A 22570-nucleotide genomic window follows, 5' to 3' on the forward strand; every position below is an offset into this window, starting at 1 on the left:
AGCCGCATCGTGCTCCCCACGGAAGCGCCCATAAAATATATTTACGGGGTTTATAGTAACATAAAACGTGATTTAATAGCAGGGCATCGCAATCTGTCGATATTTATCGCAGGAGCGAGTCAATGATAGCGAGGAATTATGTGAATTTTATATCCTGCTGGGGTGAGGTGATAACTGAAAGACGAGCACTGGCGGCGCTCCCCGAGGCGGGGATTCCCCGGGAATCGTTTCATTCTGGCAGCCTCGAACTACTCGGGGAGCCCCAGGGTGTGCGGCGCCCGCTCGGCAAGTCGACTTACGCGGCGACGCATCGATCACATTGCGCCTTAAATAGCCTCCCGCTGATTGCTTTTGCGTCTTTCAAACTTGGCGGTTAACGCAGGGTACATAAAAGGGTAATTTAGGCTGTGTGCTCGCCTGCCTATCGTTTTACGCAAACAGTGTGACGCGTAGCATTTAGCTTTACACTGAATGGGTGATACTGACAAAGTGTTCGTGTTTGTTTGCTACTTGGAGGTAAACAGAGATAGATCGAAATTTTAAAATCTCACCTGCTAGTAGTAGTGACAGTGCAATTTCGTAATTAAACCAGAATACTTTTATAGATCAGAAACACTAATTATGAACAGGAAAACAGAAACTGGAAACATTAACAGAAAGGAACAAAATATCGTAAGGCAAATTCTAGTCCCAAAAGCTGTAGACCAACAATACCGACCCACAAGCAAACAGGGAATTAAACAATACATAAATAATAGAAAAATATAGAAAATACATGTTACGATTATACCGACATATTAAATGAATAAATCCAAAGGGACTTAAAGAAACCTCGAATTGTTTGACAAGATTAAAAACAAAGAAGAACACTGAACAAAATGAGAGGAGAAAGGAAACTCGCAGGAAGAGACTGAAAGAAATATGGGTACAAAGGAAGGAAAATGCCCACTTCTGAGTACTTAGCATAGTCCTAATGGGCTTATTCGCAAATAATATTAACAATAATTTTAGGAAGTGTCTAATATACAGAGTGAGTCAGGAGGAAAGGTACGTGTTTTGACGAGTGATAGCATTAGTGATTCTGAACATAAAACTTGATGTGGACACATGCCCTACTGCGAATGGTTTCCGAAATAGAACACTTTTAATGTACATTTCTATTTATTTTATCTTTTATTCATTGTCATTGTTTACAATGTATCACAGTTGTATAGAGGAAGTTGAGACGGACATTTTGATACAGCACGCTTGTGGTCAATCAAGTCGGAAAACTACCTCAAACTGGCCTGCAAAAAGTACCTAAGCTACAGCGCAGGCTTTCAATAGCCTCGCGATCTCTTCGAGCAATCTGTTAGTCCTAGACAAAAAATAAATAGGACGTTTTTCTGTAGCAAATTTAGTTTAGTTGACTTGTGTACTGAGACACGTTCTCGTTAGAGTGTGGAGTTTTCGAGTTATCAAAGAAAAACGTACAAAAGTGATATTAAACGTCTTCTATCTCTGGAACCATTCGCAATAGGACGTATGTCCATATGAAGTTTTTTGTTCAGAATCATTAATACTATCGCGTCTCAAAGCATGTACCTTTCCTCCTGACTCACCCTGAATAAGAGACGATCAAAAACTTTCCGTTCGAAGGCCGTACAGCCCAAAATCGGTATGCCAATCGTGCAATATCGCCGTAAGCAGTGAGGCAATCATCTCACCGACGTACCAGATCGAAAATACCCATTTGGTAAGACACCATGTCTTGTTACATACTAGAACGCAACATTAAATATTTTTGTAAACAAATGATAAGGAAAGACCGGATATGATGTATTGTAATACCTTCGTTTCAGAAAAGTAGCATGTTTACTACGCAACACGAATGAGCATCATAGTTTCCACACTGAAAACTCATTTGGAAAGATTACTGAGCATTCAGCGCAAGATATTCGCCCCTTGCAGTTTCGAATTTGTACGACGCGGTAACGATCTCTGTATTAGATAAACGAACGCATCTTTCAGTGCAATATACAGGGTTATTCAAACATTTATTGCTACCAAGCTAGAAAAGATGGAAACACAATTCCAACGTTCATGGAAAGAGAAAATTTCAAATTTTTGTATATTCAATACGAGCACCATGAGTTAGACGACAAATATCAAAACAATGTTTCATTCCCTGCCACACACGAAGTAGCTGGTCTCCCGTTACCGAATTCACAGCCTTAACTATGCGATGTCGCAGACTTTCAAGAGTGGTAGGCGTAGGGAGGATAAAAACGCTGTCTTTTACGTAATACCACAAATAGAAGTCACAAGGTGTGAGGACTGAAGACCTGGGAGGCCACCGGCCATGAAGTTCATTTTCTGCTCCTCCTCTTCCAATCCAGCGCCTTGGAATGGTGTCATTCAGGTAACGTCGTACGTGATTAGAGTACGAACTCAAGCACTCGAGCATCCGCCCTACAGTCCTGATCATTCCCCAAGCGATTATCATACCTTAGGTCCCTTAAAAAGGGCCTTGAAGGGTCTTCGGTTCCTATCGGATGAGTACGTCAGGCAGTTAGGGATTTCTTCGTGTAACAAGACAGTGTTTCACCAAACAGGTGTTTTCGACTTCGTGCGTAGGTGGGAGGATTGCCTCAATGCTCACGGCGATTTTGCACGATTGGCATACCGATCCTCGGCTGTACGGCCTGCGAACAGAAACTTGTTGATCGCCCCTTTTGTACTATACAATTCTTAAAATTATTATTATTATTATTGTTATTATTATTTGCGAATATGCCCATTAGGAGTGCCATTTGCCTTCCTTACAGAATTTCTCTAAGAACGTCCGACGTTACCTGAATGAGACCATTCCCGGACGGTGAATTGGAAGAGGAAGAGAAGAAGATAAACTTCATCACCGTTGGCGTCCTAGGTCTCCAGACCTCACATCGCATTGATAAAGCTGTGAATTCTATAACGAGAGACCAGATACTTCGTGTGTGGCAGGAAATGAACCACTGTTTTGATATTTGTCGCGTAACACATGGTGCCCGTATTGAACCCACAAAAAATTGAACTTTTCTCTTTCCAGAAACGTTGCAATTGTATTCACATCTTTTGTAGTTTGGAAGCAATAAACGTTTGAAACCTATTCCTTCTTTATGAATAACCTTTATATGGTTCAAATGACACGTTGTGAAAGCGAGATCGAATCCAGAATTTATGTTCACTCTGCAGTGCATTGTCTGCTGTTTTGAAACTTCCTGGCAGTTTAAGACTGTGTGCCAGAACGGAATTCGAACAGAGAGCGTTGTTCATAAAAAGGCGTAGAGGCAAGGTTCTGACACACAGTTTTAATGTGCCAGGAAGCTTCAGGACCTAAACGCTTGAGTCTCGTATCTGTAGTAAATATCGTATTGTGGCAGGTATCGATAAATTATCTGAAGATCTGGTTGGGACATACAGAAGTTCATAATCAGCATTTTCGAAGAGTTCTAGATTCACAAACATTTCAACCAGTAGGTCATAAACATTTTGAATGGAAACAGACTTGAAGCACAGAACCGCAGCAGATTTTCAGATAACTGAAGGGATATTTTTTGCAATTTCACTTAATAACGGCATTCGGCTTACTATGTACGCTTGCGCTGGCTTCAACGCATAATAATGTTTCACTTTGGTAATTTAATAATTAACAGTGCATGAACCGAAGATTATGACCAAATTCCCTGAATTAGGTTCGCCTTCTGTGCTGACACGATATGTCTCATAATTATGAACACTTTATTATTACTGGATGTAGATTAAGGTATTCTTTCATTTTAATCATGGTTATTGAACTTACATCGGTTGCATGTTTATCACCCCGATCCTTTAGAATACTGACTGTTGTAATGCTACGACGTCTTAGGGCTCTATGTACTAGTCTATCATCGCCATATCTGCGATGAATACAGTCTTTTAATGTTGTGACGCCTACAGAAGTTCTGTACCTCAAGCCTTTACTTTCCTGAATTGATTTTGCTGCTGTCATTTGCTTGCCACAACTCCTAGCAAAGATATATGGCCATGAACATCCACTTTATCTCGGGATGACCAAGCCGCCATGCAGATGCAAGAAACCTTAAATAAGCGCTAAAAACTTTAATAAACTTTAAGGCAGTGACATCAGAATTCGTATACAATTTCACTGCAAAAATGAATATTAATTTATGGAAATTTTCTTTATTCCCCAATAGCTTTTATAAAAAAATCCAAGCATGTTTGTAAGTACACTACTGGCCATTAAAATTGCTACACCAAGAAGAAATGAAGATGATAAACGGGTACTCATTGGACAAATATATTAATCTAGAACTGACATGTGATTACATTCTCACGTAATTTGGGTGCATAGATCCAGAGAGATCAGTACCCAGAACAACCAACTCTGGCCGCAATAACGGCCTTGATACGTCTGGGCATTGAGTCAAACAGAGCTTGGATGGCGTGTACAGGTACAGCTGCCCATGCAGCTTCAACACGGTACCACAGTTCATCAAGAGTAGTGACCGGCGTATTGTGACGAGCCAGTTGCTCGGTTACCATTGACGAGACGTTTCCAATTAATGAGAGATCTGGAGAATGTGCTGGCCAGGGCAGCAGTCGAACATTTTCTGTATCCAGAAAGGCCCGTACAGGACCTCCAACATGCGGTCGTGCACTATCATGCTGAAATGTAGGGTTTCGCAGGTATCGAATGAATGGTAGATCCACGGGTCATAACATATTTGAAATGTAACGTCTACTGTTCAAAGTGCCGTCAGTGCGAACAAGAGGTGACATAGGCGTGTAACCAATGGCATCCCATACCATCACGCCGGGTGATACGCCAGTATGGCGATGACGAATACACGCTTCCAATGTGCGTTCACCGCGATGTCGCCAAACACGGGTGCTACCATCATAATGCTGTAAACAGAGCCTGAATTCATCCGAAAAAATGACGTTTTGCTATTCGTGCACTCAGGTGCGTCGTTGAATACACCATCACAGGCGCTCTTGTCTGTGATGCAGCGTCAAGGGTAACCGCAGCCATGGTCGCCGAGCTGATAGCCCGTGCTGCTACAAACGTCGTCGAACTGTTCGTGCACATGGTTGTTATTTTGCTAACGTCCCCATCTGTTGACTCAGGGATCGAGACGTGGCTGCACGATCCGTTACAGCCATGCAGATAAGATGCCTGTCATCTCGACTGCTTGTGATACGAGGCCGTTGGGATCCTGCTCGGCGTTCCGTATTGCCCTCCTGAACCCACCGATTCCATATTCTGCTAACCGTCATTGGATCTCGACCAACGCGAGCAGCAATGTCGCGATACGATAAACCGCAATCGCGTTAGGCTACAATCCGACCTTTATCAAAGTCGGAAACGTGATGGTGCGCATTTCTTCTCCTTACACGAGGCATCACAACAACGTATCACCAGGCAACGCCGGTCAACTGCTGTTTGTGTATGAGAAATCGGTTGGAAACTTTCCTCATGTCAGCACGTTGTAGGCGTCGCCACCGGCGCCAAACTTGTGACAATGCTCTGAAAAGCTAATCGTTTGCATATCACAGCATTTTCTTCCTGTCGGTTAAATTTCGCGTCTGTAGCACGTCATCTTCGTGGTGTAGCAATTTTAGTGGCCAGTAGTGTATAAAAGTCACTATTTGCATAATAAAACTTCCTAACAAAGTATGAAAGTAACACCAATCAATCAGATCAGTTTTCCATTGCATGAGTCAGTTTATAAAATCTTCGTTCCAGTTTAGCCACGTTGCAGGATGGTTAATGTTATGGTCAAAAACCGAAAAAATATATTTTTGTTCAAAAAATGGCTCTGAGCACTATGAGACTTAACATCTCAGGTCATGAGTCCTCTAGAACTTAGAACTAATTAAACCTAACCAACCTAAGGACATCACATACATCCATGCCCGAGACTGGACCGAATTCGTGACGGGAGGTGTCGCGCGGTTCCAGACAGAAGCGCCTAGAACCGCTCGGCCACACCGGCCGGTATAAATTTTGGCATTATACTTACAATTAAGGAATGTAAATTTTTGTCAGTTTTTTGACTATCTTATATGTGACTAAAAGAGAAACATGCGTAATTTTGATCTTGTTGGGAGACAGTGATGATCAAGAGGTCATGTATTTTCTGGTTTGACTTTTTATAATGCAACCATTTTTGCACTGTGAGTACCACTCGGTTCTTGTCAGTGTTCAGACTGTCCCATTTTCTTTTCATGTTTTTCAATGGGTTCCTCTTTTATGCTCGGAATTTTGGAAATTTATGGTAAGTTCCTATGGGACCAAGCTGCTGAGGTCATCGGTCCCTAGGCTCACACACTACTTAAACTAATTTTATGCTATGGACAACACACACACACCAATGCCTGAGAAAGGAGTCGAACCTCCGAGGGGGGGAGCCGCCCGAACCGTGGCAACACGCCCTAGACCACGCAGGGTAGCCGCATGGCCTAAGCCGGCTACCCCGCACGGCAGAGGGAGAAGTCTATCCACAGATGCTTACTGACAGACTTACATTTAAAAGCTTATCTTCGAATTAGCAGTGATCACAAAGCGGTACCAGGCTTTGATGTTGCAGTGAAAACCAAAATAAGTAGTATTCATGGACATTCAGTGTTTCTACGTTTAACCAGTGAACAAAATTGTTACCAAACACATGTTGATATCATTTCAAACTTCGCCGAAAGAGACATTCATCATAAAGCTGTATCGGTCGAAACAAACATCATATTTAGTATTTAGCTGATTGATATTCGTTGCCTCATCAGTTAAAAAATGTAAGTTTAATTGCATTGTTATTTCTCATCAATCCAAAACTTTTAGGAAATAAATTTTCCATGAAAGGCATTAATTAGCCACAGTGAGGCGATCACTCTAGAGCTGTTAAGGCCGTAGAGAAGACTCGCTGACAACAGTTTCTAGTGCCGAGGTCGTGGTAAGTATGCTATATGTCTGGAAGAACAGACACCTCATATATGTATTTACATCTACATCTACATCTATACTCCGCGAGCCACCTTACGGTGTGTGGCGGAGGGTACTTATTGTACCACTATCTGATCCCCCCTTCCCTGTTCCATTCACGAATTGTGCGTGGGAAGAACGACTGCTTGTAAGTCTCCGTATTTGCTCTAAGGCATGGAAGACCAGTGACTAGTGCAGATACGCACCAAGCTCGAACTCACGGGAGTCTTCGAAACGCCGTGAGTAATAAGGATTATGGCCAAGGCGGCACACCATCGGTAGTGTGTGGATAAGCTGAGAATTTCCGTCTGTCTGAATGTGTGCTAGGATAATTCACGCAGTTGTGTTGACCACTGTGCCCAGGTGACGCAGTAGTCAGTGCATCTGTCTAGTAAGCAGAAGATCCGGGTTAGAATCCCGGTCTGGCACAAATTTTTGACTGTCCGCATTGATATAAACCAATGCCCACTGGTATTCCTTTTTATGCTTCACTTACTCAGTCTAGCGAAAAACGAAATGAACAGAACAGAAAAAAATGTCTGTAATGCTTCTGGTGGATTTAACAGAGCTCTTGTAACGAAGTGCCGAAATCGTGTGAAACGAAAACTTTTTAATCAGGGATTTTCACCTGCCTCGAGATGACTGTGTGTTTGTGTTGTCCTCATCATTTCATCATCATTCATGCAAGGGGCAAAATTGGACTGAGAAAATTTGGAAATTTGTACGGGCGCTGATAACCGCGCAGTTGAGCGCCCCACAATCCAAACATCTTCATCATCATCATCATCATCGTCATTTTTAATCAGTGCGTATTTACAATTCTGACTTACGACTTTGATATCTTGACCAATAGTGCGAAAACAGTTCGAAAACAGAGTGGGACTGTCAGCGGGCAGTGCAGAAGTGACTCTAGTTACGTACAAGGACACAAAAGGGAACAAACGAATAAGGTAGTAGGATGAGCTTTCAGAAGTAATTGTACTACAAAATAAACGTGTAGACTGACGAATGGATGGTATATGGAGCAAATAAGTTCTCTGCTGGATTACAAGAGACAATGAAGGCCCAAGGTTGGGCGTGTGAAATACGGCGGCATGTGCAAATCAATACTTTGGGCGAACGGCTAGTTCCGAAACTGGCCCGTGCTGGAAGGCATTCGCGTGCCGCCCAGCAATGTGGCGCTGCGATGTGAGTGAGCTGCCGAGTTGTGCGGGCAGCGGCAGCGACAGGGGCTGCCACTTTGCGGGCTGCCCGCCCGCCCCTCTCCCACAGCTGGGAGGCCGGGCGGCCGCCCCAGATAGCAGGCGCGCCCTTTCAGGGCCCGCAGCGGCGCGGCGCAGCCAGCCCCGAGTGGCCCTCCCCGTTCCCCGGGGCTAGCGCACTGAAACGGCCGCGGTCGCAGCCGCTGTAGGCCAGTCTATCATGCTAATGCACTTCTCCCTGTCGACAGTCTGTGGAGAACGAGAACATTCACGCTGTACTTCCAGAACAAGGAAGTTTGCTTTTTCCAGCATGTCGTATGGGAGACAGTAGAATTCAAGGAAGGAGAGTGAGATGATCAGGGTTTAACGTATAGCTGACCTCGAGGTCATTAGAGACACAGTGGAAATTTCGATTTGGGAAAGGGAGGAGCACCGTGCCTTCTCACAAAGACAGCCCTTATCTACGGGAATCACCGTTAACCTAAACTGGACAGCCGGGAAGGGGTCTGAACGTGCATCCTTTCCAGTGCGAGTCGAGTGTTTTCCACTGTTAGTCCCAGAAGTAAGAGAGGTGAAAGTATTTGGACCATCTCCTGAGTTCCTACATTCTTTTAATTTTCACTGAAGTAGTGTATTTTGCAATCATTCTTTTTTCTCTATTGTTATGCCTTATGCTAAATTTTTATCAGCGGATAGTGAGACTTTCTAGATGCAAAAATCTGTGGTATACTCTTGTCTTGGCAGAATGAACAACGAAACGAAGTTTTACTGTTAATATTGGTGCTGTACGCTGAGGAGATAAAAAGTCATGGAATAGCTATATGCACACATACAGATGACGGTAGTACCGCGTTCACAAGGCATAAAAGGTCATGCATTGGCAGATTTGTCATTTTTACTCACGTAATTCATGTGGAAAAGTTTCCGAGGCGATTATGGCTACACGAAATGAATTAACAGATTAAGCGTGTGGGACATTCCATTTCGGAAATCGTTAGGGAATTAAATATTCTGAGATCCATGGTGTAAAGAGTTGTGCCGAGAATACCAAATTTCGTTATTACCTCTTATCACTAACATCGCAGTGGCCGACGCCCTTCAATTAACGACAGAGAACAGCGGCGTTTGCGTAGAGTCGTCAGTGCTAATAGGCAAGCAACGATGCTTGAAATAACCACAGAAATAAATGAGGGACGTACGACGAACGGGTCCGTTAGGATACTGCGGCGAAATCTGGTGTTATTGGGCTATGGCAGCAGACCACCGAAGCGAGTGTCTTTGCTAACAGCACGACATCGCCTTCACTGCCTCTCCTGTGCTCGTGACCATATCAGCTGCGCTCTAGACGACTGGAAAACCGTAACCTGGTTAGATAAGTCGCGATTTCAGTTGGCAAGAGCTGATGGTAGGGTTCACTTGTGACGCAGACCCCACGAAGACATGGATCCAAGTTGTCTGCAACTCCCTGTGCAAGCTGGTGCTGCCTTCATAATGGTGTCGGATGTGTTTACATGGAATGTACTGTGTCATCTGATCCAACTGAACAGATCATTGACGGGAAAAACCTATGTTCGGCTGCTTCGAGATCATTTGCAGCCAGTCTGGACTTCATGTTCTCAAATAGCGATGCATCTTGTCACTGGGCCACAGCCGTTCGCGATTGGTTTGAAGTACATTCTGGAAAATTCGAGTTAATGATTTGGCCATCCATATCGCCCGACATGAATCCCATCGAACATTCATGAGACATAATCGAAAAGTCAGTTCGTGCACAAAATCCAGAGCTGGAAACTATTTCCCGGTTATGGAACTATTTCTCGGTTATGGAACTATTTCCCGGTTATGGAACTATTTCCCAGTTATGGACGGCTGTAGGGGTAGCGTGACTCAGTATTTCCATGACTTGTTGAGTGCATGTTACGTTGAGTTGCTGCACTACGCCGGGAAAATGGAAGTCCGACAGTATATTAGGAGGTATCCAATGACAACACTTCTGCGTATTTTATTGCAATTTGGTGGACTTTTTGTAAACTATATTCTCCCCACATTCCAACTGTCACGACACAATGTGTGTAAATAAGCAGCGAAATTAAGAAATATTTCAATTCAATTATTATCCGATCGTTGACCTTATGTGTATCACATACGCAGAAAGTATTTGTGAAAACAGTGTTTTCATTGACAGATTTAGCGTGTTGCGCTGTTCCATATGGGGGTCTACGACGACTGTCCAGAAAGTAAGTTCAGATCGGTTGCGAAATGGACACGACAGTGAAAACCCGATGAAGCTTTGCACAGATGTGTTGGGTAGTGTCTCTAGTATGACCGTCGATCACATCAAGACTCCTTTTTAAGTTGTGAGCGCACTATGAGCGAGTAAAGGTGCCTAGAACAACGATGTCTCCCGCCAAGTAGGTGTGCCCGCTGAAAAGCTTCTCCTTAATGAATGCAGCCCACCTAACACAACTGCGACGCACTTCCTTCTTCATAGCAATTCTCAGCCGCACTCTGCAGGGGCAGTAAAGATGCTCCTGGAGCCTTTTCGATGGAAGGTGTTGTACCACCCAAAACACCGCCCTAATTGGCTCGTCCTGAGTATCATCTGTTTTCACATGAAACACTGGTTACGAAGATAACATTAGGGCGCAGGCTACGCGCTATAGACCATCGTTGAGAATTATCGGAAAGCACAGGCAGCCTTCTATAACGATGGTGTGGGAAATTTGGTATAACGCTCCCACAAATGTCTAAGTCGCAGCGGCGACCATGAAGAGAAGTATCTGGAGAGTGTAGTAAACGCTTGCAAATAAAATATTTCTGATTTTCACTGCAGTTTCCATTTAGCAACCGATCGGAACTTAGTTTCTGGAAAAACCTCGTATTTCACAAACTGTGTGCGAATTCATCTTCAAAATGTTTTTGTTTTTTTGTTTAGGTTTGTAGCTCCAGCTGGATACAGGTGATGCCCAGTTCATCAATTATTCTGTTTCAGATTTACTAATGCTTGAATTATTTCTCGTGTCTTTTCTGGTGTTCATACTTTCACGAGCCTAACCCACTCAAGACGTAGTAGCCAACATGTTCCAGTAGAAAAATGAACGCTGAACCAAATAGTGTTTTCCTAGGAAAAATTGATTTGAAATACACTCTAGAGATTAAATAACTAGTTGTACACAATTTTTTTAAGTTTTCAGTACTGAAAATTATACCGCAACTGAACTAAGTCACGGATTACAACCATAATCCTTATTTTAACCTTCCTACGAAAGGCGGTGCCGGATGCGACATGTCCTTTGCATGGGAAACGGCGCCATAGTACAGTAGCGTGTGCTATGTACGTAAACCAAATGAATCTGATTATAACAGTCTTTTAGGTAAGTGATGTATACGACACGACCTTATCACACAGCGGTTTCCCAATTCACATACTACAAAGTTCTTGTTTTGCTGTACACTTTATCAAAAACTTTTAAGAGAAATTTCATCTTCCTCTTAGATGTTTCGAGTTGTGATGTTTATGTGTCATCTTCAATCTACTATCTATATCACGAGGTAAATCTTTATAGGCATCTCAGAAATTGGTATAGCAATAACAAGCGAACATATACACCAGAATAAACCGAAACATCGTGATTAATGAAACATTAACACGCTTTTCTGTGCTATGGGAAAAGCTAAGAAGCTGAATTATCATGGAAAAATCGATAACTGCCGACTGTAACTCTGCAAAAACCACAGCTCGAAACACTAACTCTTTCTGGGTATATTTTGGGTCTCCTGTCTTGGCTTTCTAGCCCTGTATATCTATGGTTTCTAATAAAGCCTATGATCTATTTCAGTACAAGAGACAGGCGTGATCACTTGCACCAGTAGGCAACGAATTACAAGTTTGTGAGGCGATGTGGCTTGAAATACTAAATGTTGGTGTGAAACGTAATAAATTGAAAATTTAAACAATATTATGGTTGTTAACGTTAATTTTTAGGACCCAATATGTTTGTCAGATTATTAAGTATCTCTACAATAATTGTATTTGTGTTATGATGTGCATTACTGGGGTTAATTTATTACTGCCGAAACTCTTTTCCAGACAAATTTTCTGGGCTATGGGAAAAAGCGGCTGTGACGTGAAATTACCGACCAAAAATTGTGAATTAATGTCATGTGCTAAAAATGAAACCTCTTCGCTGTAACTCAGGAGCGACATCATATGCAACTGCTGATGTTATCCCGTCCACGTGATGCCATGTCCGTTTGACCACTAGTCGATCTTTGATACAGGTCATCGTGAAGATTTGAATAAATCAACGAAACTGCCTATGTTTAACTTCTGAAGTGGAAAGACTCTAGAAAAGCCACCTCCACCACTTCTGCTGGAATGCCAACACCGTCATATTCTTCTGCAGCCTCTTAGCCTCAAGTGACCGCTTTCAGGCATATTTTGATTCTATAAGATCGCGGAACTGATTACTATGTATTCCAACGAAGACTCAGTGTTAAATGTGATTTTGATGTTCTGAAAAATGTTCAGAAACATTTAGGGAAATATCAAACGTACATTCGCCGCATGCACGAGGAACGTAATAATTTTATCGGTGTCTACACGATCTTTTGCCCAACAGTAACACCTCCTTAGCCATTTCGGACTGTACAGAAAGAGTTTTAACGTTTTCTTTGGTCAGGATACTACGAATTTCACAATGTGTAACTCAGCTAAAAAGAATATTGCTGTACGCTGACTGTTTGGCAATAACTCAACGCCTCCGCAGTTCTTACAATCTCCCTCTCAAATACTACCCGTATGTTCGATGCGTTGCTGTTTAGGCAGATCATAAACTTGTTGTCTGGATAAGGAAACATGAGCAACGATGAACTAAATTTTAGACACGAAAGTCCCATAAAATATATACACTACTGGCCATTGAAATTGCTACACCAAGAAGAAATGCAGATGATAAACGGGTATTCATTGGACAAATATATTATACTAGAACTGACATGTGATTACATTTCCACGCAATTTGGGTGGATATATCCTGAGAAATCAACACCCTGAACAACCACCTCTGGCCGTAATAACCGCCTCGATACTCCTGGGCATTGAGTCAAACAGCTTCGATGACGTGTACAGGTACAACTGCCCATGCAGCTTCAACACGATACCACAGTTCATCAAGAGTAGTGACTGGCGTATTGTGACGAGCCAGTTGCTCGGCCACCATTGACCACACATTTTCAATTGGTGAGAGATCTAAAGAATGTGCTGGCCAGGGCAGCAGTCGAACATTTTCTGTATCCAGAAAGGCCCGTACAGGACCTGCAACATGCGGTCGTGCATTATCCTGCTGAAATGTAGGGTTTCGCAGGGATCGAATGAAGGGTAGAGCCATGGGTCGTAACACATCTGAAATGTATCGTCCACTGTTCAAAGTGCGGTCAGTGCAAACAAGAGGTGACCGAGTGTGTAACCAATGGCACCCCATACCATAACGCTGGGTGATACGCCAGTATGGCGATGACGAATACACGCTTCCAATGTGCGTTCACCGCGATGTCACCAAACACGAATGTGACCACAATGATGCTGTAAACAGAACCTGGATTCATCCGAAAAAATGTCGTTTTGCCATTCGTGCACCCAGGCTCGTCGTTGAGTACACCATCGCAGGCGCTCCCGTCTGTGATGCAGCGTCAAGGGTAACCGCAGCCATAGTCTCCGAGCTGATAGTGCATGCTCCTGCGAACGTCGTCGAACTGTTCGTGCAGATGGTTGTTGTCTCGCAAACGTCCCCATCTGTTGACTCAGGGATCGAGACGTGGCTGCACGATCCCTTACAGCCATGAGGATAAGATGCCTGTCATCTCGACTGCTAGTGATACGAGGCCTTTGGGATCCACCAAGGCATTCCGTATTACCCTCCTGAACCAACCAATTCCATATTCTTCTAACAGTCATTGGGTCTCGACCAACGCGAGCAGCAATGTCGCGATACGATATACCGCAAATGCGATGGGCTACAATCCGACCTTTATCAAAGTCGGAAACGTGATGGTGCGCATTTCTTCTCCTTACACGAGGCATCACAAAAACGTATCACCAGGCAATGCTGGTCAACTGCTGTTTGTGTGTGAGAAATCGGTTGGAAACTCTCCTCATGTCAGCACGTTGTAGGTGTCGCCACCGGCGCCAACCTTGTGAGAATGCTCTGAAAAGCTAATCATTTGCATACTACAGCATCTTCTTCCTGCCGGTTAAATTTCGCGTCTGTAGCACGTCATCTTCGTGGTGTAGCAATTTTAATGGCCAGTAGTGTATGTTTACCATCGCTGAACTGAAAGAAGGACATATAGCCGATCCATTTGTGCCTCACAAAATTTACCTCAAGACAGAAAGCAGGTAGTCGGCATAGATGCCGGAGCCATTGAGTAATCCTTGTACGACTTTGATATTTCTTCCCAGGCATTATTCCATCACACCTACACCAGGTACACTGGAGTTACAGTGGTGGCGTGTGTTGGCAGGTACGTGCAGCAGACGACCAACTCGCCGGTGGACATGCGGGTCGGCATCCACACGGGTGCGGTGCTCGCCGGCGTGCTGGGGCAGCGCCAGTGGCAGTTCGACGTCTACTCCAAGGACGTGGAGCTTGCCAACAAGATGGAGAGCAGCGGCCTGCCCGGGTACGAACTCACAGCCTGCATCTTCACATCGTGCTCGCAGCAGGCCTGTTTTGTGTTTACGTACACCTATCTTTGTATTTGTGTCGTACTAGTATAACGCATGCTCTACGAAGTTGACATGTGAAACAATCACAACTTCAATAAACTGTTCCGTGATACCAGACGTCGAGCCTGATGGTGTTGAATTTCTGATACACAGTATTGAATAGGGCAGCTAGCGACGCCAGAACCAATGGTGTGGAGAGATACAGCACTCGTTAGCTTCTAAGAGACAGTACCAGCACTTCAGCGGAATCCTAATACGAGCTGTAAACAATGATGCACAATGGTTTATGCTGAAATGTACTGTGTGCATCAGAAACTATGTAGCACCCATTAAGTATAGGATGTAGAACCAAAAGAGGAATTGAGTCTTCATTAATTTGGGGAAGAACTTCCGCATCATCGTTCAGATTTAATAATTTCTTCATGAGGAGAATGTTCAGATCCAAACTGTTTACATGTTGCAAAAATATCAGCTCAAGCTGTACTAAACTTGTCTTCGGTCTCAAATAAATTTTTATCATTTGACATGAGATGAGCGCCGTTGATATTTCGCACTTTGTTCATCTGACCGTTTACGTGCTTAGTGTCGTTTGGTATACAAGTCCGGTTGTCGTTTCAGAGTAAAAATAGTCTTGCCTGCGAAATTATTTAATATCAATGACGCGCTTCGCCCTTTGGAGCAACATCAGAGCGTGTAAAAGTAGCTGGATGTGTAACCCATCCGTCGTAATCCAGATTGTGCTGTGTGCGGCTCACATCGCGTTTATTTTGAAAGCGTGCCCCTATTTTGTACTGTTATGGCGTAGTCAGATGGTATGTTAAAAGTCCACTTTGCAACTTACATGTTTTACCGAGTTACTGCTGTGTCCATTTTGCATTTTATATGGCTTTATGACGAATGTGTTACATATCCAGCTACTTTTATTCATTCTGATGATGCCCCAAAAGGGCTCAATGCGTCACCGATATTAAATAATTTTGCTACCAAGACTTTTATTCCGAAATAATTCGAAACTGGTTGCTTTAGAACTCTGCCACAATGTAACGGAATACTTTTTTGTGTTTTTCAATTTAAAAAAAACTGTTACAACTGGAGCTGCCATTTTTAATATTCCTGTAGTGTGTTATTGACAGTTACTTCATTCATAACACTAAATGTGCAGCAGCGGAAATATGTAGAAGAAATAACACAGTGGGATGCGCAGAACACTTTATTTAGTTTGTTAGATTAATAACGGTTTCAAAATGTCGGTGTCTCGATCGACATGTCGTTGATTGTGCTGCCTGACCAACAATTATGTGCACTTGTTTTAAGCAAAGATCAAACGTTAAACGTAATCGCATGTGAATGAGATGAACAAGACTGAATGTTTTTTGCTCAGTATATAAGGTAATAAAGACACACGTTTATTGTAATGTGAGCTACACGAGAATCACTCATCATAAGTTCCCATTACGTAAGAATAATCAAATTGCACGCTACGATACAAAAAATAAGACATTAGGCATCCAAGCAAGAAAATTTTATGTCATAAGTCATAAATTAAATGTTAATCAGAGGAAACACAAAATATACTCAGACTACATACGCAACCGTGTTCGTTACTAAATCCCAAACGATTGTAACAAACGACTACTAGCATAGACATAACTCAACACTGCCACCTCACAACCCACTGTATGCGAGTAAAATGCTTGTTGCACTTCCAGCCGCTGCATTACCAAAATGAGATACTAACTAAATGATAACTACCAGATTTCATCCCAAGTATGACGTGTGAGGATAATATATACGAGGGTAGCTGAAAAGTAATGCTTCCGAACTTTTTGTGTCAAAACTCTTCCAGCTTTTTAAATAAAACAAACATTATTAACTTTCTACATCTTTATTCTATATGTTTACACATTTACTTCTCAACTTAGTCGCCCTGGCGACGAACACTGTTTGACATTATTAACGGAGCCACAACCTCACCTCTGCTTCCACCGCTTCATCACTATCAAAGTAAAACACTGGATGGTATTCTTTAAGTTTTGGAAACAGATGAATATTGTATGGTGCCAAGTAGGGAAAGTATCGAGGATGATCGATGTCAGTGTCTCCTTTGCAGCGTTTGTGTGTGTGGTCTGTCGTTGTCATGGAAGGGGAAAAATGTGTGTGAAATCTTATGGAACTTAACTGCTAAGGTCATCAATCCCTAAGCTTACACACTACTTAACCTAAATTATCCTAAGGACAAACACACACACCCATGCCCGAGGGAGGACGCGAACCTCTGCCATGACCAGCCGCACAATCTATGACTGCAACACCCCAGACCGCTCGGCTGATCCCGCGTGGCGCAGTATCTTGGTAAAATTTTGTCAAGGGGTAATTTCTAAGATTACTTGTGGACAATATACCGTATATAGAGCGCATGGCACCTGGTATTGATTTTGATTACAGCGTTGACGACAAAAGATGAACTTCAGTGTAAGAATAAAGCAACTGGCTCCTTTCCGGACACGGATCACCCGTAGCTCGCTGATGATATACAACTGGAGAGGTAACAAATAAAGTACCTATCGTAAAAATTTATGTCTCGAAATTCAATAATTTAACTTACGTTACACGTCATCCAGATCTTTATCATCGACAGTTTGGCCTTTTGTGTAGGGAACAATTCTATTTTGCTGCAGCTGGGATACACTCTTGCTGTATCTCTAAAGAAAACTGCGAGAGTTTCGCAAGGAAGCTCTTTGCCTCCCAACCGGAGACCGTGGAAATACAGGTACTGAAATGTTTTCCGGCCGATCTTGTCTCTTAATAGAGGCTTGAAGAGATTTTCACAAGACCTCGAAATTCTGCGTATGAACAGAGCGATCTTTCGAAAACACAAATTCGATTGAATGGTTGACAGATTCTTGTTCGAATCCTTCTTCTTTCAAACTATTGTAGAACTTTCAAACATCGGTAATTTATTTGGTTCCTGGCTAGATAAAGCGCTTAATAAGAGACACTAAAGCCCTTCCGAGACAGCCTTTCAACGTCTCCAAACACCCCTACTTGTTCAGTTTCGTTTTTCAGAAGTCGTCCTGTCCTGTACTTGCGAGCTGTGATGTGCGATTCATTTACTGAAACGACCTTCTTTTTATCGCCTATAGCAAGCCTGTCATTCGTCACAATTGCATAACACACTTCACGACAATAACCATAGTAATAGCAAATAATCCACTTTCCGAAGCAGCGGTTTCTAACGTATATAACGTATATTCTTTGACTTAACAAGAGACTAAAATAATGCTCAACTGTATCGTCATTTATATCTATCGAACCACGCATTTCTCCTGATCGTAGCCTTTTACTGACAATTCGTACAACATTATTGTAAAGGGAAGTCAACATGAGTCGTTCTTTTTTAACCAGTTTCAGACACTTCTCCCAATGACAGTCCTCGCAGTTCCTAAAATCGTGATTCAACAATGCATGTTATTCCGAGCAGAGCAATAAACCGCATTCCGGAGTACTCGGTCTCGGAATTAACTACCGCCAGCACAAGTACGCACTGCACTGGCATCGCTGCCTTCATCTCTAGAACACTGCTGACAAGCTTCACCGTCAGAAGACGTCCCACTGTCAATGCTGTAAACAAAATATATTCCTGGCACTATGACAGTCGCGCGTTCGATTTATATCTCTCGCGATTAATCTTCTAAGCTCAGCCTATTAACGAAATAAAACACACCTCAGACAATAAACAAAAATTCCATGTATGGAAATGACTCCAGCTACCCTTGCACAACGTGAGAGGAGAGATATCTATGGAGGAGAAGAAGATGCTACTTTCAGTAGGTGCCATTGTGTGAGTAACGGCATCTGTCATGAGGTCGTTTCATCGCTTGTGTCCCATTTACTGCCACAGGCATCCTCAATTATTGTGTCTCATGAGTACACAGGAAAAGGAATCCACTGTAGTACAACTACGCAATTGATGACAAATTTCTAGAGACAGTAACTACCGTAAAATATCTAGCAGCATCTATCCGGAGCGACCGTAAGTGGTATGGCCACTTAAAACAGATGCAGATGCCAGACTGAGATTCACAGGATGAATCTTTAGGAAATGTAATTCATCCACGAAAGAAGTAGCTTACAAGGCGCTTTTTCAGCAGTTTCTTGAGTACTGTTCATCAATGTGGGATCGTTACCAGACAGGACTGATTGAAGAGATAGTGAAGTTCCAATGAAGAGCGCAAATTTCAGTCACTGGATCGTTTGGTCCTCCCGTGAGTGTTATAGAGATGCTCAACAAATCCCAATGGCAGACACTACAAAACGGAGAGGTCTAATATTGGAATTTGGAGAGAGTACTTTCCGGGAAGCGTAGGACAACATATTATTTCACTGCTTCCTTCCACATATGTCTCGCAAAATGATCACACCGAGAAAATTCGAAAAATTATTCTTATCAGGCGCCACTCGCGAAAGCAAGAAGCAAGAAGGAAGGGGGGGGGGGGGGGGTGTATCAGAAAGTGGTATCAGGAGTGCCCTTACGAGACTCCATTAGGTGGCTTGCAGAGTCTTTGTGTGGAAATATCTCTGCTACATAGTACACCTGCCAGCAGATGGTTTCAATGGTCACTGGTGACACAGCTGTTGAAGCACGTGGTCGGATTTCGTCGACCACCGCTGCTAACACAATCCGTTGACCCTCGTGACGTGCGCGAAAGTCCAGAATCTCGTCTACGGATGTGCGAATATTTAACAGATCGCTGCTGCAAGCAGCGAAACACCACCGACACACTGTGCACAACAAGTGCAGCAATGTACGTCCATCCAGCTTCCCGCCGGCCCACAGTGCGGGCCGGTGCAAATAGCTGAAGTTGTTCAACACGATTATGTGATCGCCAATGGGGCATGATTGTATCCTAGAATGAATGCTGCAAACACTTTTCACCTCTAAACTAAGTACAGCTACTGCCTGTAGCGTCAAAACATAGGGTGCACAGACAAGCCTCCTGAGCGCCGTCTATCGACGATCACCGGCCGTTGTGGCCGAGCGGTTCTAGGCGCTTCAGTCCGGCACCGCACTGCTACTACGGTCGCAGGTTCGAATCCTGCCTCGGGTATGGATGTGTGTGATGTCCTCAGGTTAGCTATGTTTATGAAGTTCTAAGTCTAGGGGACTGATGACCTCCGATATTAAGTCCCATAGTGCTAAGAGCCATTTGAACCATTTTCGTGATCTAAGACGACATCCCCTCAGTATGCACATATTATTCCAAGGTGACACTGGACATAATTCTTGTGCGTGTGGCAATTTCTTCCGAATGTGTATTCATATTCCAAGCTATACGTGAGTGCACGTTGCTTTTTTTTTTTTTTTTTTTTTACGCAGTATAAGGATATTAGTAGTCACAGAGTGACGCTCGCGCCTGTTGTTGCAGGCGGGTGCACATCTCGGAGAAGACGCTGGGCTTCCTGAACGGCGAGTTCGAGGTGGAGCCGGCGCTGGGCGAGAAGCGCGAGGAGATGCTGCGCATGGCGGGCATCCGCACCTTCTTCATCGTCCGCACGCTGAAGCCGGTGGGTGGCCGCGCGCGCACACTGCCCCGCTGCAGCGATCTGTGTAGGAGATCAAGTACAGTGTGTGTGTGTGTGTGTGTGTGTGTGTGTGTGTGTGTATGTCTGTATGTGTGAAAGGGAAGAGCCATCGGGAGGGATAAAGACAACAGTGTGACATTCAGACCCAAAAGAATTACACACACTGACTTCGATCGGGCATTGATTTCAATCAATGGGGGATCGTTTGTGCCGGACCAGGATACGAACCCACGTCTCCTGCAGATGGGCTGACCACTGCGCCATCCAGGCACATTGCCCATCGTAACTGCATGAACTGCCCTAGCACGCCTCCCGTCAGACTCAAATTCTGAACTTATCCGCACACCACTGAAATGTGGTAATGGTAGTGACACATCAAAATCACAATAGTAATCCGTTGTAGTTGCTACATATTTTATTACAGTGAAAGGCATTATACAATCACAATAATACAGGAAACTGCCTTACAAGGCCAGATCACTTGGACAAATAACAAATTTCTTTAGCCGGAACGAGACCCATAATTGAAATTTGAATATGACTAGGTAAATATACTCGGGTAAACCTTTACTTAAATAATACAAATGTCCAGATAATTCCCATCAAAACTCTCATTACTTCCAATCAGCTGAGGAACAGATTAAGGGTAAGAACACAGATCTTTTAAGGTTTGGCTGGCCAACTTTCCTAAACAAAACTATATACAAATGACTAAAACAATTAAGGTGTTGGATCACGTTTTCTTGGCAGGCCGAAGTGGCCGTGCGGTTCTAGGCGCTGCAGTCTGGAACCACTAGACCGCTACGGTCGCAGGTTCGAATCCTGCCTCGGGCCTTGATGTGTGTGATGTCCTTAGGTTAGTTAGGTTTAACTAGTTCTAAGTTCTAGGGGACTAATGACCTCAGAAGTTGAGTCCCATAGTGCTCAGAGCCACGTTTTCTTACTCCGTTGATTAATCAACAATATTCTTAGAATATGACAATATCCCTAAAATGAGGTCGTTTCAGTATTATGTGTGAATTAACGATAGACGCGAGCAGACCAAGGATTCAAATCAATACGAGAGATCCACGAGACAGGAAATGACATAGAAAGATACTCAACTTTGCACTGCAATTGAACTTCAGATGCTATAATTCTCCACCGGAAAGATGGAATCACGCAACAGTGACAACATAACACATAACCTTAATTATCTCTCTGCCCCTGTGATGCTCTTCTCCCAGTAAGCTAGCGTCGACCGCTTCCAATTATCTGTAACACAACACACATCAACGGCAGACAATATTCTGAGACATAAACTACACAATCAGGTGTTTTCATTATGAGACACTAGATGAATACCGAGCGAGGTGCTGCAGTGGTTAGCGCACTGGACTCGCATTCTGAAGGTTGACGGTTCAAACCCGTATCCTGCCAACCTTAGGTTCTCCGTGATTTCCCTAAATCGCTTCACGCAAATGCCGGGATAATTCCTGCCGAAGGGCAAAGCCGATTTCCTTCCCCATCTTTCCCTAATCCGAACCTGTGCTCCGTTCCTAATGACCTTGTTGTCGACGGGACGTTAAACACTAATCTCCTCGTCCTCCACTGGATAATTATACTCCAGGTAATTTGCGCTCCATTTTAAAAAAAAGCTAGTTTTTCACACATATCTGTGTTTATAACGCCGTATCTCCAAAAACATGTTTTCTACAATTATATAACTTTGCCGATGCTTTCAGTGATATACGTAGATACTGCCTACAAAGATTGTTGCGAATAAAGTCGGTAGTAAAGAAGTAATAAATTTAAACGTCTTGCCCTATACTGAAGTTTTAATGGATGAATAGCAAGACTGTAGCAGGCGATAAACTTTCCATTTCATCATTTTGTGGGGGTTTCGTCAGCGAAAAGATCTTTCACATAGGTTGACATTATATGTAAGGTTTGTTGGAATTCACTAAGTGTTCTCCTTCTCAAATAGTGGATGAATAAAGTCCGGATATTTGCACGCCGTCAGTTACGATGTCTCAAGACAAACGCACAGTTTGTAACTGTAAAACTTGTATTACTATG

General features: G+C 43.3%; 1 protein-coding gene across 1 annotated transcript in view; it reads left to right on the forward strand.

The window, feature by feature from the left end:
* LOC124594377 (adenylate cyclase type 3) overlaps positions 1 to 22570 on the forward strand; it is a 686894-nt gene that overhangs the window by 435720 nt on the left and 228604 nt on the right. The window contains exons 6-7 of the mRNA XM_047132746.1: positions 14725 to 14883; positions 20356 to 20494. Coding sequence (XP_046988702.1) covers positions 14725 to 14883; positions 20356 to 20494 — 298 coding nt within the window. The remainder of the gene's footprint in view (positions 1 to 14724; positions 14884 to 20355; positions 20495 to 22570) is intronic.

The sequence above is a fragment of the Schistocerca americana genome, chromosome 2, assembly GCF_021461395.2.
Source record: "Schistocerca americana isolate TAMUIC-IGC-003095 chromosome 2, iqSchAmer2.1, whole genome shotgun sequence".
NCBI lineage: Eukaryota > Metazoa > Arthropoda > Insecta > Orthoptera > Acrididae > Schistocerca > Schistocerca americana.